The sequence below is a fragment of the Mercurialis annua genome, linkage group LG1-X (assembly GCF_937616625.2).
Source record: "Mercurialis annua linkage group LG1-X, ddMerAnnu1.2, whole genome shotgun sequence".
NCBI classification, from domain to species: Eukaryota; Viridiplantae; Streptophyta; class Magnoliopsida; order Malpighiales; family Euphorbiaceae; genus Mercurialis; species Mercurialis annua.
The window spans coordinates 5506445-5525498 of NC_065570.1; the positions used below are offsets into that span (position 1 = coordinate 5506445).

The window sequence follows — 19054 nt, forward strand, 5'->3', positions numbered from 1 at the left end:
GTCACGTAACATATTTAATATATACAATCAAAGGTTAAGACAATAATATACTTGCAATTTGTTTTTGCAACAGTATGTATCATTTTTTGTATTATTCTTATGAAATGGGATGTAGGAAAATATTTTTTCTCAAGTTCTTGAAAATTTGGGTAAACAATTCTGATTTTTCTTGCATGATAAGTTGTTAATCTTATTTTTAATGTTTAGTGGTTCTGATAATATTTATATCATAGTAATTGCTATTTATTTACTTTTTTTAAATTAAATTTGGCCATTTAATGACCAAATTACCTTTTTATTATTCATATCTATATTATCATTTTTAGACTTTTCATTATTAATATTATATTTTAAGCTATGATTATATGGTAATAATTGGTATTAAATATTAGTTAAAAATTACTTTTCATGTATAATTTTCTTGTATCTTAATTTATTGTTGTAACGTTACTTTTAAAATTCACAGATATAAAAAGTATCAATGGCTTTGACTTTTCATTTCTTTTAATCTATAGTTACTGTTCATTCATTGTTTGTTTTCATTATATACATATATTAATTAAATTGCTAACTAATATGAATATATTACTCTTTAAAATTAAATTTGTATTTTAAAATTATGATAATATCACAATTGTTATAGAGGGAAAAAAATAAAATTCTTATGTCATGGGACTATTTTTATTTTTTGATGAATAATTGTTTTATTAAGAAGCCATAAACAGACAGGTCGTTGCCAATCTGTAGATAATTTAGCGATGGTCTCGCTACGGTAAGCCATCGTTAAATTGTCCAAGATGAGAAGCAAAAATACTCCGATCAATCTCCAAATCACAATGATGATGAAATTGTTGCAAAACATTGAACATTAAAAAAAGGAATGAGAAAAATCATGAAAAAATGTATTAATTAAAGTTTTATGATAATATTTCATATTGTTTTTTCTTGTGTTTAAGATTTTTTTTTCTTTTTCTTAAAAATCATTTTTTATTCTATTATATTAATTTAATGTCCCTCAATTATTAATTGCCACCTTCTAAAATAAAAATTTAAATTTAAATTCTTGATATATGTTGTTCTATATATTAATATTATTCAACCAAAATTATATTATTAACCATTTAAATACTTATTAATAAAATAAATTTTATGTTTAAATTGATAAAATGTAATGGTTTCAAATTAGTAATTTTTGTTCATAATATATATACTTTTAATTATTGATAAAAATATATTTAGACATTTCATCATAAATATAAATTAAAAAGTGACAATACCATATTGAAGGTTGATGCAAATAAAGACAAGTTTGTTAAAATCTTCTAAAACTATATTCACAATTATTTTCAATCATTATGTAATAAGAAAATATGATAAATATTTAATTAATCTTAAAACATGCACAACAATTATTACTCTAACTATCAAAGATGAAAATATTTTATAAATTAAGGAAAAATGTTCAAAGATTAATAAAATAAAACATTTTCCTTATAATTTCTTGAACAAATATCAAATATCAAAATACTAAATATAGAAATATAAATAGATAGTTATAATTATTAATAAAAAATTATAAACTAATAGCATTTAAAAATTAAGTATAAGTCGTGCAATTGTTTATATAGATTTAATTTAAAATTTGTCATTTTAATAATAATAAAAATTCATATGATATAATATTATTTTAAAAATAAAAATATATGTCTTTTTATTATTGAAAAAGTCATTGGTGAGAGATATATGAACAATAAGAAGCTAATAGTATGTTATGATTGTAGATTTTTAAAATTCAAGGTAATTTTTTTATTTAATTTCATAATTATTCTTTATTTATCACTATATCCAAATAAAAATAAAATAAAAAAGCAAACAAATGCGTTACAATGCAAAATTAAAGCCAATGATAAACAATAAAATTAAATAAATATCGTGCAACGCACGGGTTAAAACTAGTATATATATAAAGCAGGACATTTTCTCCCATGGTTTGACACTTGGCATACTCTCATTCATTTTGAAGAAAAAAAAACATTAATTTACCTACTTTAATGATTATTCTCATAATTTTCTCACATTATTTCACTCTCTAATTAATTTTCATTCTTTTCTCTTTTAATAATTACAAGAATATTAAAAATTAAATAGGTAATATTAGATAATTATTGTACTAACCTTATTTGTACTAACCTTTTTTATATGAATTTTTACTTTTTATTCTCATATTACTTTATCTTAATTGATGTTACTAATAATAGATTTAAATAACTTTGAATTTTAAATAATCTAGAACCCTAAAATCTAATAAGTTTATAAAATTACATGTAGATATAATTTAAAATTAAAATATTTTTCCCTTCGTCATCACATTTTTATATTTTGTACACAAGATTATATTTTATTTTATGTCTAATTAGATGTTGAATAAGGTAACAACAAAGAAATTAGGTTATTAAAAAAAATAAAACAGCTACCAAATAAAAAGAGATGTATAAAGATATTTTTGTGGTAATTTAATTAAAATAATAGCCGAAACTATCGAATAGCTAATAAATTAGAATTAATTGCAAAGTTGACTCCTTAATATGGATGGGCTACGGTGACCTGCATATAGCAATGTTCATATTTTCTTAAAATCTCTTAAAACATGAAACTATGTTATGTTGTGCAATTTTCATGCTTCTTTTTAATTTTGGTACAATTTATTTTCAAAAATAAATAAATCAATCAGTTTTAACACAAATTACGGGTTTAAATTTAATTATTGTCTGATCACCTTCTTATAACATACAAATAAACTATAAATTAGAATTTTACATGAAATAGAATATATATATATTGTATAGTTTAAATATTATTGAATATTTAATAATTACAAACATTCTAATTTTAATCAAATATAGGTCTAACCATGCATCTATTATGCATGAATGATTAAACTCTTCTAAATGTTAATTTATAACATAAATAATGTTGATTTTTTCTATTAATTAGCTTAGGTAAAATGGTAACAGTTTTGTACACTTTAACAAAAATTCTCTAAATTATTTGCTAATTTAATTTGTAAATTACTATTGTTAACACATTAAATGTAACAGTTATCTCTATTTCTCCACACATTATGCTAAATTATTGAATAATTTAAGTCTACAACAATAACTTTTAGTAACCACACAATTATAAAATTAAATGCATTCAATACCTATAACCCAATTATAAAATTTAATACACCCATTAATATTAAAAAAAATTCTTCATATACCCATAAATCACCATTATATATACTCATATTTTTATTCTTCTTCAAGTGAGAGATACAAAATCTCAGGTAGTTCTTTTTTTCTTTTTCTTATTCACTATAAATTTTTTTTATAGTTCCTGAGTTGTTCTTGTTTCTTTTTTTTTTGTTCTATAGTTTCAATATCATGTTCTAACTAATAATTTTTATGTAGATATTGGAAAAACTTGCTCAATCATAAGGTTTTTCTATAACATTTTTTTTATTATTTAAAATTTTAATTTTATTATCATTCATTTTGTTTGATTCACATACGGTGCTCTCATAATTATTCTCATATTTGTTCCTTTGATATTTCTATATAGTTTCTTATATATTAATATGACAGGATCTACTTTTTTTTGTTTTTAATTGATATTGGCATTCTCACAATCATTTTTATTTATATTTTTTTTTAAATTTTAGTTTTAAATTAGTAGGGTAAGACTAAATTGATTTGTTAGTTTGATTTGATAATTTATTCTTTTAAATTGCTATATATTTCTTTCCAATTCATATGGTAATCTTGGAGAAATATGATGTATCAATTGATTTGCTAATCAAATTTTATAATATTGTTTTCTTTAAACTAAACGATTTCTTTTTAATTGGAATGCCAAAATTGGCGAATTTAAAATATTATTATTAATATAATTTGATAATATTAGTTTCTTTTTAATTTTTATATTATTTTTGTTATTCGGTATGATAAGATTGGTCAAATTCAATGCATGCATTAGTTTTTAATCTAATTTGATAAATTTTTTAAATTTTATCTTATTTGATTTTGTTAACATAATTACATTATATAAAATAAGTGGTGGGATTGGAAAGGAAAACTTAGTAATAAAATAAATATTTTTAAATTTGATAACAAATAATAATTTAAAACTCCTAATCTTTTTTCTAATTGATATTAACTCTTTTGGTATAGAGCGAATATAGAAAAAAAAATGGACTAATTATGGTACATACAAAATTTTCTTTTATTTGTATAGGATAAGAATAATGTGATTACAATTGAGAAATAGAAAAATCATCAAATCATAAGAATTGAAATTCTCTCAAGTTCATTTAAATTTGAGGGGGTCATATTCACGATCTATACCGTTTATTGTAAAATGAACGGTGTAAATTAATTTGATTAAAATTCTATTTTTTGATCTATACTGTTCATTTTTCTAATGAATAGATCATTGTCATATTTATTTTTTTTAAATTTTTATAACGTTGCTTTTAAATTAGTATGATAAGATTTAATTGATTTGTTAAATTATTTTCCTAATATTTTTTTCTTTAAATTGCTGTAACATTTTGGTAACATTTTGGTAACATTAAAGAATTGATATATGTTTTTTAATTGGTATGGTAAAATTGGCGAATTTAAAGTTTTAATTATTCTTTTCTAATATGGTAATATTTTCTTTTTAAATTTATTACTATGGCAAAATATGTCAAATTTAGCGTATTTATTAGTTGCTTAATCAATATTAAAAAATTAAGACCATATTTTTATTTGATTTTGTTAACATACTACATTATATCAATTGAGTGGTAAAATTGAAAAGGAAAATTTAAAGTTTTAATTAATTTTTTTGTCTAATATGGTAACATTTTTTTAATTGTTACTGTGACAACATTGGTCAAATCTAATGCATTTATTAGCTGGCTAATTAAAAAAAGTAAAATTACTACCATAGTTTTATTTGGTTTTGTTAACATAATTATATTATATTAATTGAATGGTAAAATTAAGAAGAAAAATTAAATAATAAAATAAATGATTTTTATTTTGGTATTAAATAATAATTTAAGGCTCTTTAATCTTTTTTTTCTAATTAATATTTATTTTTTTAGTTATAGAATAAACATATAAATATTAAATTAACTAATTACAGTTTGTATGTTAAAATTGTCAAATTTAACTGTTAATTTGCTAATCAAATTTGGTGATTTTTTTCTTTAAATTGCTATAATATTTTGGTAAAAAACTTGACAATTATATTTATTTTTAGTTAATATGGTAAAATTGATGAATTTAATGGGGCATTTAAAATAATTAAATAAAATTTGAAATTTTTAATTTAAATAATTTTTCATCTTTTTCAAAATAATTAAAATGACATTTATTTGTCAAAATAAAAAATAACGACCTATTAAAATTAAACAAATATATAAATATATGTTAGCTTATAAATAAATAAGAAAATATCCAAATTCTGATAAAAAGAAAGGAGTATCCAAATAAAAAATATAAACAAAACTCTTCTAATTGTAATATTTTAAAGCGTTAATAATTAAAAAAATCGTGCAACGCACGGGACTAAAGCTAGTGTTTATATAAAACATATCTTTCTTCCATGATCTAACGGTTTTTTTATGAATTCCATGATCTAACGTTAGTAGGTTCACATTAAACAAAAAATAATTGCGGAAGACATTAGAAATGATAATAAAATTACTATTTAAATTTGATATAATAGTTTAATTTTGTGATTCAATAATTTTAATGATTTTATAATCTTTACAATAAAAAATAAAAAATTGGTTTCTGGCCATTTCATGATCAAATTGATTTTTTGGATTGAAATAATATTTATTCAAATATATTTGTACTTGTCATATATATATATATATATATATATATATATATATTAAAAAAAAACTTGGTCGCCTATAGTTTTATTGCTATAAAACACATGGCCTGTTTTGTGCATTAGCAAATAGAATCATCAATAAGCAACCAATTAAGATGGCTCAAAGTAGATGGATCTACTCCTACAAGCATGCACTAAGCTCCGACCACCAGCTAGCTCTTCAGTCGCCCTTGCCAAGGGCCAATAGCAACTGCCACCGGTGTGGCAACCCATTTTACGGTTCCCACTACAGTTGCCGCGCCTCTGGCTGTACATATGTAGCACACCCTCACTGCGCGCCACCGTGGCCTCGTTATGCTGGTCACCCGCAGCATCCATCTTGCGCTATGTGGCTGGTGCAGTCCCCGGGAAACGCCAATTGTTTGGTGTGCCGGCGCGTTTGCGATGGGTGGCACTACTGGTGTTTTCGTTGCCGCGTTTATGTCCACTGTGGTTGTGTTTTAGGACGGAATGGTGAACCATATCCACCGCCAGCTCGTGCTCTGCATGAAATTTTATCTGAATGTGGATGAAATATAGCAAATTCGGCTGTTAGGTTAAATAATTCAAGTCGAAATCTATCTTGTTAAAATAAAGCATAATATTGTTAATCGAAATAGAGTGTTTATCTCGTGTAACCGTTGCGCCACAGTCATTTTTATATTAAGTCAATGAGCATTTCAATTGAAACTCTTTTAATTATTTTTTTATTATTAAATTTTTCACATGACTAACGCATTATTGATTTGTTGCGCGACTGACATAGCGCCACAATTATACGTATAATTTTTCATTGAAATAAATAAATAAAAAATTAATTATCACACAGTTGAAATAATGAGTTGCTTTAGTAATTTCTTGAGTTTTAATATCTTATAAATGTTCTGAAGCATGCTATAAAAGTTCGATGCCATTTTTCTCTTTCCTTTCAAATAAAAACCTTAATTTTCTATGTTTATTTTTCAACTGCCGTCAATTATTTATTTCTTTATAATTGATGGTAGCCATAATTTATGTTACTTTAAATTCATAAAAAATAATAAATGGTCAATTATTTTTTAATTTTCTATTTTTTATGAATAATTTTCTACTTTAATCAAATAAAATTTATCGACGAAGCGCAAATTAAACTCAATTTATCACGAATCAGGTTTCGAAGAGAGATTCAAGATCTTTCAATAATAAATAAGAAATAGTTTATGGATTATAGTTTTATTTTTGAAAATTGAATTTAAATATATTTTTTTCTTTGAAAGTTTTATTTTATCATTTTTTATGAAAAGTTTACTTCTTTTTTCTGTAAAAACTTATCAGATAGTTGTTGAATAAATGCTATGACTATAATTTTTGATATCAGCTATCAATTTGCAGGTGATGAAAAAATATATTGAGAGTTGATTTTATTAGAAAACAATTTGATAATTTATCTTTTATTTTAATAAGTATATATGCGAATCAAACAATGTGGTCACATAAAATATAAATTTCATGTCATCATCAAATTTAATTTTCAAATTTTTTTATAAATATAACCGTTAGGTGTTCAATTTGATGAAACTTAAAAAAAGTAAAAAATAAAGTCAATGCCAAATAGTAGTAAAACTGTATAACCAATAAAAATATTGCTTTAGATTATTTTTATTAAATTTTACTAATTTTGTTCCTATTATTTATTTATCCAATTTACACGAGAGTTTAAATTTTTCTTTCCACTAAATTTTATGTAGGTTCAAAAAAATCTGAAAACATATAAATTTCAAGAATTTAACTAACAAATATTAAGTTCAAATAGAATCTATCTCAAAATTGAATTTACATTTAAAAGAATCAAATACAATTTAGTCTTTACCCGTAGTGCCCAATATGTCCAAATTTGGCCTATGAGATATTTATAGGCCGAAAGGTAAAAAAAAAAAAACCTTCTAGATATATAGAATGAGCAAATTAGGAATTAAAATTTTAAAAATTAAATTTACAATGTAATTTTTTATGATGTAAACCGATAGAATTTAAAAACTTTTGTGGATACAAATTTTAAGAATTTTAGTATACCAATAATTTTCATAAGTTCTTGAATAATTGTTTTTTATATTTAATCATTAGATTTAAATTGTATTAAGCAACATTATAAAATTGTAAGAGTTTATATATATTAATAAATTATATAATTTAAGTTATTATAAGTTTTAGAAATGAAGTACTTCTAAAATTCAATCAATAAATTTTATTTTATTTTATTTTAAATTAAATTTAATTTAATTTAATTCAAAAAATTCATCTTTTATCAATTAATTCAATTATTGTATTGAATAATCCAAGAAAAGAAACTGAAACAATATTACATGAAATGAGTTGTAAATTAAAAAGTTGATCATTAATATATAAAATTATTTAATTTCACTCGCTCAAGGCATCGATCAAGTTATCTATACTATATATAAAAGCACGGATTGGGGGGGGGGGGGGGGGGGGGACAGGCAAATTTACTGAATAATCCTTTTCAGTTTACTACTAAATAAAGGTTTTATAGTCATTAACTAATTAGTTATTTAATTAATCACTATTATAATTAAAGTCCTAATTAAAATAGGTAGCTAAATTATCTCCAATTTAGTTTTTAGTATGTAAACAATAACTAAATTGTCTCCAAATTAGTAGGAATACCTATCTTTTAGTTTGATTGAGTTACAAATTTCTATCTTATTATTTTTAAAGATATTATTAATAAAATTAAATTAATTATTTAATTATGGTTATTATAAAACCAAAATAAAAATAAATTCAATATGGAAAAAAATTGATAACCGAATATATTATATTTACTTTTACAAAAATTCTTAACTAATTTAATATTAATTATAAATAAAAAAAATAAATTTAATTATAATAAATTTATTAATATGTTCATTGACGAATTACGTTACGAGCCACGTGCATAGCACGTAATGCGAAACTAGTGCATATAAATGGATCAAGGAGGTGATTTTTGAAGAAGAAAAAACCTCGTAATAAAACACGTATAATAAAAGGGTCCAATATAAATTTAGCCTAATAAAAATATACTCCTGTGAATTTGTACACATTTGCTATATTTATTATATATACTTTCTTCTTTCCTCACTTGTAACTACCAGTGAATTTGTACACATTTGCATAAAGTCAAAGCAGCTGGATGGAGCGTGTCCGGTTTGTTACTTGTACTAGACAAAAGTTTGATGGATAATTTTGATCCAAAAACAAAGAGTAATTAAAGAATATTTTGAATTAGTCAAATTTATATTTACTTGTCAACATAATCTTTGCTTAATTATACTGAAGGAGGAAAGAAGTTGTGCAGAAGCTAAATAAAACATTAAACAAAGACTTATTTTTGATGATATAATTAGGGTTTATTTTTCAGTCTATAAAAGCTGAAGCACACAGCTTCATTTTTCATTAGCAAATATAATCTCATCCATCTAAAGATAAAAAAAGCAAGCAAGATGCATGGCAGACGCATCTACTCGTGCAGGCATAACCTAGGCCCCTGCCACCAGCTGATTTACCAGCCGTGTGCACCCCGCTGCAGGATCTGCTGCTACGTGTGTCGTTATGTAATTTGTGGCGCCTACTACCGCTGCTGCGCCTGTAACTGTGGGTTTGTCGGACACCCACATTGCTGCCAGTAGTTCCCTCATGATACCGTTGCAGCTGATCAGTTATCATCCATGTTCATCTCCTAATTAATCAATAAGTTATTTCATCCTTTGAAGCCGATAAAATGTTTTTTTAATCGAGTCAGTTGTTATTTATGTTTCATCTATGATCAGCTGTTTATGTATGATTTTATGAATATAAATTAAGTTATCTATAAATTAATGGATATGAGTAATACGTACTTGTTGCTTATTGTCTTTGATTTGTTAGTTGAAATTGTTTGTTAAAACATATTTTATTTTCATTATGATAGTGTAAGAGTAAGAACTGTAGCACATCTTGATTGATAAGGTGTGTTTATACAATTTCAGCCCTTCAAATTAAGGCTAAATTTAATATTTTTTATAGAATCTTAAATTCTATTACTATTTTTTTAATAATTGGGGAGGGGGAGCGCTTGTGGGAGAAATCGAACCCACGGCCTACCAGTTTGCTGCAAATATTCTATTACTATCTATAAAATGACCTAAAAAAAACTTCTATTGATTATGAAAATAATATTCTGTTTCAAAAAAAAACCATCATGTAAAATGCATCTCCCTCTTTCTTTATCAATTTTAGGGTGAACGTGAAAAAAAAATCATAATGTTTATCCTATTTTTAATTTTGACCTTTATGATTTTTTAGTTTCAAATATTATATAACCTTTATATTTTAAAATTTGAAATTGAATCACCCTATTTAACAAGAGTTTATTATTTTCATTTTTCGAATTCGCCATGTTAGTTCATCATGCTCCTCCTTCTAGGTTAGATTCAGAAGAGAGCAAAATTGGTAATTGTTGGAATTGCAATTAGGAATTTTTAGGTAAAGAAGAGCAGTAGTTCTACACCAACTGCAATTCCAATCAATCTCTTATATTGCCGATGACCTCCTAACTCAATTGGCTAAGGAGTGAGGCATAAGCCCTAAGGACCTTAAGTTTGAACTCCCATATGAACAAGAGGGAGAAGAAATTGAAGATTTATATTGAAGAGTATTTGGAGGAAGGCTCGAAGCGTTAGAAGCGTCAGAAACGGCGGCTGCGGCATTGTTCCGCCATGTTGGCAAACTCGTAAAGGCGATTCATTCAACGTAAATGGTGTGGATGACGTGAATGATTTATATTGTAATAGTGTAGTATTTATCTTGCATCTCTGTTAAAAAAAATCATTCTTTTGTATTTACGAGCGGGGTAAAAACGATCGATCACAACACAAAGAAGATGGGCCAATTTCTATAAAAATGATATTAATACAAGCATAAATTTGTATGGAACAACAGTACGTAGTAATTAAACCAGCTACCAACCATAACGAAACTAGCAGAAAAGTAGCATAAACACCAAGTAAATATTACCCAGTTGCATTGATTAATACATAACGCCATAATACATGCTGATCGCATATGATAAGATCACCCATAAACAACAACCGACCATAAATCAAGCATAAAAAGCAACTGACTCGGATTAAAACAAAACAAAGAAACAGCATTTTATTTTTAATGTCATTCAAATTCACTATTAATTTTATAATTCTTTCAATTTAATCACGCTATTTAAAAAGTTTTATATTTGAACACGTGATTAAACTGAGAAACATTAACGTGTACGGTTCGTAAATTTTTATAAATTAACCCTTCTATTTTCCTTTAAATTCTTGGCATAGGCAAGCGGTGATATATGATGAATTACCAAGGAGGTGGACGGGGATGACCGTGTGCTAAAACACAATAACGGTGTATATCAACGCAGCAAATGAGACACCTGTACCGCCAAGTAATAATCACGCGCCGACACATCAAACAGTACGAATTGAACTTCGGCCTCACCAGCTGCAGTCTGCAACTAGGGTGGCAGGGGTGACCGGAGAACTTAGGCCACTCCGGGCAGCACTGTGGGTGTCCGACAAAGTCACAGCCACCGATACAGCACTTATAGTAGGAGCCAGAAACCACTTGACGACACACACAGCAGCAGATCCTAGGGCATGGAGCAGATGGCTGAAGAATTAGCTGGTGCTTAGGGCCTGGTACGTGCTTGTATGAATAGATGGTTCTAGGGCTCATTTTCTTGCTTATTGATCTATAGATTCATCACTATATTTTATAATACAGAACATGCAATGTACATGTTTGAGCATTTTATAGGCATCCTTGTCAAACTATATACGTCCTTTTTTATAATGAAAAATATGCTTCTACGTACCTTTGCGTATTGTTTACGCCACGGATTAATTTCACTAGTAAAACTAATCATGATTTAATTAAAGTATTAAGCATCATCTTTCATCGGTCCTTCTTGGCTAAATTCATATTTAAGTCTTTGCACTATATGTATTTTAATTAATTGGTCTTCTAACTTTATTTTTGCCCTTTCTGGTCCTTTAGTTATGGAAAATCGTTTTGTTGGATCTCCGTCAGGAGAGTATAATCACGCTTCAAAATTAACGATGAATCCTTTAAAAGCTTCCACGTAGAAAAGAAACGTGATAATTTTTTTTCAAAAAAATTTAAATATACCCTTCAAGATTATTTTACAGGTTAAATATTTTTTAGGTTACCAAACTATAGGTTTTTTACAAAACAAGGTTACAAAACAGTTACTAAACTATAAAATGGTTACCAAATTATTATTTTTTTTATAAAAGAATTACCATCTGTATAATGTGGATAAGGAAAAAAATGCATAGCAAGCTAACTATTTTATAACTTTTCATAATTCGGTAACCGTTTTGTAAAAATATGTCAACGTTGGACCCTAAAAATATTTAACCCTCATTTTATACTTTTTTCACCATCATCTTGGTTTGTTGGTTTTGATCGTTGTCGTTTTGGCTATTAGACCTAAACTATCAACAACTCCGACATAGCTAACAGATCACCTCAAATCCTCAAGCATCTCCATCTTCGTCTCCCATATATATGCAAATTCTCCAACTTTGGCTCCAGTACTCTCTCCAATGATACTATTGTCTCCAAATTCACCACATGCAATGGCTCTGACTTTGGATCCGGATCCGGTACTGACAATATCTCCATCAAAGGGTCATGTTGCTTTGCTACATCCATCACCAACGGTAACATCAACCTATCATGCTCCCATGAAAGACGAACCCTAAACTAGAGAATTTAAAAATAATATTTGATATAATTTTAGTATACTTTCGGTATATCAATAATAATTTTTTATTTATATTTTCTAATTGATAACATGTACTCCCTCCGTCCCTAAAGAGTTGTCCACTTTGACAAAAAAAATTTGTCCCAAAACTTTTATCCACTTCCAAAAAATAACAATTTTAAAATTCAATCTTCCTATTCTATCCTTATTTAAATTCCACTAATAAAATAAATTGAAAGTGGACCCTACATTAAATAAGGGTATAATAAGAAAAGTAGAGAAAAATTTATAAGTTCCATAACAATAATTATATTTTCTTAAACTGTGTGATAAAGGCAAAGTTGACAACTCTATTAGGACGGAGGGAGTATATCATTTTTATATATATTTTCATTATAATTAGTGAACCAGAGAATTTATATACTGTTGGTATAATTTTAATGTACTTTTAGTTTATTAGTATATTGACATTATACCAATAGTATATACCGTATTTTTATAATTATTTTTTATTTTTTTTATTTTTTTATATATTTATAAATATTTTTAAGGAACATATTAGGCAGCAAATTTAAAGTTTAGGGCTCGTCTTCCATGGGAAGAAGAGGAATGAACCAGATCTGATTCACACGAACCAGATCTGGATCGTCTTCTTCGAAACCAATTAAGATCGGGTTTCGATAAAGACAAACAGTTTTTAATATTTTTATTTTAAAAAATTAATTAAATATTAAAAAGATTTATTTTGATTTAATCAATTTAATAAATTTAATAAATTTTAGATATTTAAGATTTTAAATCAGACTTTATAAAATTTTATTAATAGTTGGAGACGGTTTAACTGTCGGAAATGCTAAAAACAATTAATAGTATTAAAATTAATATTAAAAATTATTTGAATTATGTGACAGAAGAATTTAAAATAAATGTTTCTAATATTTTAGGAATTTAATTTGAAAGTTTTTTAGTGTATGGACTCAACTTAAAGAAATAGTGTAAGGACCTAATGATGTATTTTGCCTCTGTTAATTGTTAACGTCATCCACATTTTGTTAACTCGCGCAACGATAGAAATTTAAAATAGACATTTCTGATAGCTTAGAACATATTTTTCACGTTTTTAAGTATAGAGACCCAAATCGAAAAAGATGATCGTGCAAAGATCTGAATATGTGTTTAGCTTAAAAAGAAAACTCATATAGCGCTCATGCCGATAATAATCACATTTGATTTTGTGAATTTTTTTTTTGAGTAAAGGATCAAACCCATCAATTTGACACGAAATATCAAAAAAGTTATTTTATACTTTTTTGGATCAAATATACCCATAAATATGTCAAAATACATCAAATCGACCTCTTTTTCATCCTCGCTCATTTTTACCCGTGTTTGAAACACACTTTTTTCGTTTAAAATTCTGAAATAGTCATTATTTTAAAAAAAAACTACAAAATAACACCTAAAAATTTAAAAAAATTAACACCTAAAAATTAAGAAAGAAAATTATTTTAAGAGCAGTCATTTTTTAAAATTTTAGGAGAAGGAGCACTACTCCTACTCAGCTCCTCCTCGGGGGAGGAGTACTGCTCCTTTTGCGAGGAGCAGATCTGCTCCCCACTTAAGGAGTTGTTGCTCCTCGTTCAGGAGCAAATCTAATCCTCTAGGTTTGCTCCATTTGAGGAAGCAGACCCATTTGGGTCTACTTCGTCTTCTCCATTGAAGGAGCAGACCAAGATGGGTTTACTCCTTCAACGGAAAAAAATTAAAAAAAGTTGGTTTAAAAAAATCCGATGAAAAAAAACATTCGTCCGGCGGTTTTCGGTAGAATAGAGCGATTTCTTTGGTGAGGATGAAGCGGTTTTCGATGGGAATTGAGGTTTTCAGTATGGGAGAGGGTTAAATTCATTCTCTTTTTCCGTTAAAAAAAATATCTCATTCTCTTTGGGTGTTTTTAATGCAAAAATTCAAGTTGCAAGTTAGTTTAACCCAAAAGTTTGTAAAATGACTATTTTGATATTTCGCGGAAAATTGAGGAGGTGAATTGATTTTTTATTCATTTTTTTATACTCCCTCCGTCCTATAAAAACAGGTAACAGGCAAAATAGAGTCTGCACATGAATTAAGAAATGATGGTTAAAATAGTTATATTTTATTACTTTCAATAATAACTTTAATTTAATTATTTAAATATTTTAAATATTATTAATTTATATTATGGAGATAATTATTGTGTTAAAATTGTAATTAAATTTCGAAAAGATAAAAAGTTTTTTATTGTATTAAGTGATAATTAATGATGATTTATAAAATATAACAAAAGTGGTTGAGATTGATGAAGGTTAATATTAGTATTATTTGAATTAGTATTGTAATTTTATCTATATTTCGTACATCCTAAATAACCATTTTGTTTTTTTTTTTTGGAATGGAGAGTGTATATAATTAGAAGGCCAAATGTTGTAAAAAGGCCAAACCTTTTATAAAAGTTTCATAAAAGTCCTAACCTTTTAATTTTATCGATTTTGGCCAAAAACAAATTATTTGGTTTTAATTGTGGCCAACTCTCAATTTGATTTCAATTTGCCTATGTGACGCCTATGTGGCGCCTATGTGGCATGCAAAATATTGAAAGGTCAGGACTTTTGTGAAATCAAATAAACTATTTTTAACCAAAATCGACAAAATTGAAAGGTTAGGACTTTTGTGAAACCAAATAATCAGTTTTTGGCCAAAATCGACAAAATTAGAAAATCAGGATTTTTATGAAACTTTTGTGAAAGGTTTGACCTTTTTACAACATTTGGTCTAATTAGAAAGGAAAGCGTAGGAGTTTATAATCTAACAGTTTGGTGTCCATCATTTCGTTTAATTTTGTGAATATTAGTACTGAATGAGAAAGATTTACTTGATAAGAAAAAATAAAATTCATTCATGTTTTTAAATGGGAACGACAGTGGGCCTAGGGGTGTAAATGAACCGAGCCGTTCGCGAGCAGCTCGGTGTTCGGCTCGACAAGAGCTCGGTTCATGTTCGTTCGTATTCTAAACGAACCGAGCTCGAACTTGATTTTATGTTCGTTAATATAAACGAGCCGAACATGAACATAGTGGTGTTCGGCTCGTTTATGTTCGCGAACAGCTCGAATAAGAGTTCATGAACAAGCTCGTGAACGAGCTCGACTAAGAGTTCGTAAACAAGTTCGTGAACGAGCTCGTATATAGTTCACGAACAAACTCGTTTAGAAACTCGATTAGGTGTTCGTGAACTAATTTAAATCTAGATTAATTTGTATAATTATGTTTCTAATTTATTCAGCTCATATTCGTGAACGAGTTCGATTAGATTGTTTTTAATTTATTCAGCTCATATTCGTGTTTATTCGTTTAAAAGTTCGTGTTCGTTCGTTTATCCGCTAAACGAGCGGGCTCACGAACGAGCTCGTTTAGTACTTATCGAGTTCGTTCGCGAGCTTGTTCGTGAACGAGCTCGTTTAGTACTTATCGAGCTCGTTCGTGAGCTCGTTCGTGAACTTGTTCGTTTAGCGGCTAAACGAACGAACACGAGCTGAACACGAACCGAACATGAACACTATAAAATTTAAACGAACCGAACATGAACACTCTGTTCAAAGCTCGACTGAACATGAACCGAACATGAACACTTGTTCGCTAAACGAGCCGAACATGAACACTCCAAAGCTCGGCTCGGCTCGGTTCATTTACACCCCTAAGTGGGCCTAAAAAGGGAAAACAAAGTGGGTCGATACAGAGACGGAGTGAGTGAAGATGGTGGCTGCTGCTTCTTCACTACTTCCATGGAGCACTACCCAGTTGCTCTTTACCCATAATTTCACCTTCAAACCCACAAAGATCAAAACTTCCATTACTGCTGCTGCTGCCTCATCTCATTCTAACAACACATTCATAGAATATGGAAGCTATAATTTCCAAACCAAATCAGCCCTTGCTTCTCTCAACTGCTCTTTTAATGAGGAAGCTTCAGAAAATCTCTATCAACCAGATTCAGAGGTATTGCTTCTTTTGCCATCTCTCATTCTATTTGTTATATTGTGTGTTCTTATGCTTATTTTTAATGTATAGTGTTTTTCTTTTGGATAGAGTCAGCAAAGTACTGGATTTTGGAGTAAATGGAAGGTGAGATTGTAGTTTTTTTAGGCTCAATTGCTTAAAAAATTATGAACTTGAGCATATTTTGCAGTTTAACACTAATTTTTGAATTTTGTAATGTCGGACATCAACTTTCAAATTTTTACATTTTTAAACACCAAACGGTTTTTCGCTAAACAAATGCTGAATAGGACAATGGAACGATGTTTATTTCGGCATTTGAAATTGCAAAATATGCTAAATTTTATGATTTTTTAAGCAATTAAACCCTTGAGAAAGAAATGGAAGAGGCTGATTTGGAGATATGATTTTGTTTGGATTTATATAAATTTCAGGCTAATTCTGCAGAAATGAGTTCAAAACTTGCAAAGCTTGGGCTGTCAGCTGTGCTTGCTTATGGTTTGTTTGATGCAGTTACATATACAACTTTCTTTGTGCTTGCATTTCTTGGCTATGAGAAGAGTACAGGGAAGAATCCTGCAGCCAATCTACAAGCACTTTTAGGGGTATGATTGCTTAACTTTAATATTAAGCGGTTGCGATAGAGTTTATGTTTTGATGTGAGAATGGAATTTTTATTTTCGCATAAGAAAAATCGCGTGAACACACTCTCTAACTGTTAGATCAAAGATAATTTTTCACTAAATAAAAGTTTTAATTTGGATCTAACACGCTAAAGAGTGCATTCGTGCATTTTTTGTTTGTGCGGACAAATATACAGTTCAAATTGTTTCCTACTATTGTTTTGTTTCATGTTCAGCTATTTCTTAAGACTTGACTATATTGCTGAAGTCTGAAACATTAACTTAGGTATGATATTATATCTACTTCTTTGCTCCTAAATTGTTAGCTTTACGGAGTAGGAGACAGCAAGTGAAAAAGGGAAAGAACGCAATACTGATTTTAACAAGAGCAAAAAATTGTAAAACAGAAAGGTTGAAACATAGATTTCTTAGTGCATTTCTTATACACGCACGCGCATATATGAGCAGCTGATTATAAATATTTGCGGCCTAATATGCCAACTACAATAACTAGCTAACAAATATCCCCAAGTCGACAGAGAACAAATATAGAACTAGCATAGCTTACAACAAAACACATACCATAATTTATGATTAAATAATCTTTGCAGCGCCTGCGCTTTAATACCTAAAAATTTAAAGTGGCACTGCCTGTACCAGATTCAGCTTGACATTGGTTTGGTATTTGCTTGCTGCTTTTAATAACCCTGAGCATGTATAGGCTTTGTTTTTCTTTTCTTGGTCATTAAGATAGGTTAATAATGATTAAGAAATAAAAAGATGCATTCCAGTCTTATCGTATATATAGTTTTATAAGATCACGATATGTCCCTCCATCCCACAGGAGACGATTTAGGTTAGTCCGTTGCTATGATAAAGGAAACGGAACATGAAATTGCTCCTATAACGGTTGTAAGAGGACTGGAGATGAATAGCTCGTCTTTTCAATTTGCTCACAATGTTGCGTTCTTACAAATCTCAGATTGTAATCTTGATGTGGACCGGGAACAATGTCACAAGGCCATTTCGAGTAGCAGGAGCCGCTGCACTAGCACCGCTCATTGACGGGCAATTAAAGAAGATTCAAAACTATTTCAAGCTGACAAAGCTTGTGTATGCATTTGCACTCATTGTTTCAATAGTAGCTTCTGTGTGCTTAACGGTTGTTGGTTTGCTTATTCTTTCAAGATGGGGAAGGTGAAATAGAAAATGATAAGCCACTTCCGGCCGAAGTTTTGTACAATGTAATTTGGATAACATGTGACTGTAACTGAGCCGTTTTCCTGTCAATAGACTTCAGATCAAAAATTTTATTATCTATTCAATGTTTTTTTTTCCTAAGTTATTGTAATTAAATTCACTGGGAAATTTAAGCTTGTTCTTTTGGGTTTTCCATTAAATATATTAAATGGTTATATTGATTAGGATGATTCACATTTAGATGATACCGTTTATATTGGATGTTTAAATTTATTAATATAATCATTTGAATTGAATGAAAAATTACAAGGTTATAGAAATTATATTGGAATTACTTAAATTTTTAAAAACATTCAATAATATATTTCAACTTTTCCATCAAAATTCAAATAGTGAATACATTGTTCGCACTAAAGGGTCTTAGGTGTCATTATCATGGGCTCACAGTGCCCTCTAGTTTTTCCATTGGTAAGTTTTAAAATTCATAAATT

General features: G+C 27.8%; 1 protein-coding gene across 2 annotated transcripts; it reads left to right on the forward strand.

Moving 5' to 3' along the window:
- The first annotated feature begins 15587 nt into the window (after positions 1 to 15587).
- LOC126671148 (uncharacterized) lies at positions 15588 to 18681 on the forward strand. Of its 2 annotated transcripts, none has more exons than XM_050364875.2 (5): positions 15588 to 15671; positions 16449 to 16740; positions 16831 to 16866; positions 17175 to 17345; positions 18208 to 18339. In XM_050364875.2, exons 2-5 carry the CDS (start codon positions 16498 to 16500, stop codon positions 18217 to 18219), a joined length of 462 nt encoding a protein of 153 aa, XP_050220832.1. In that variant the 5' UTR covers positions 15588 to 15671; positions 16449 to 16497; the 3' UTR covers positions 18220 to 18339. The 2 variants fall into 2 exon arrangements, with proteins under 2 accessions (XP_050220832.1, XP_050220825.1); XM_050364868.2 differs by lacking the exon at positions 18208 to 18339 and adding an exon at positions 18346 to 18681 and having other exon boundaries at positions 15604 to 15671.
- Positions 18682 to 19054: the final 373 nt, after the last annotated feature.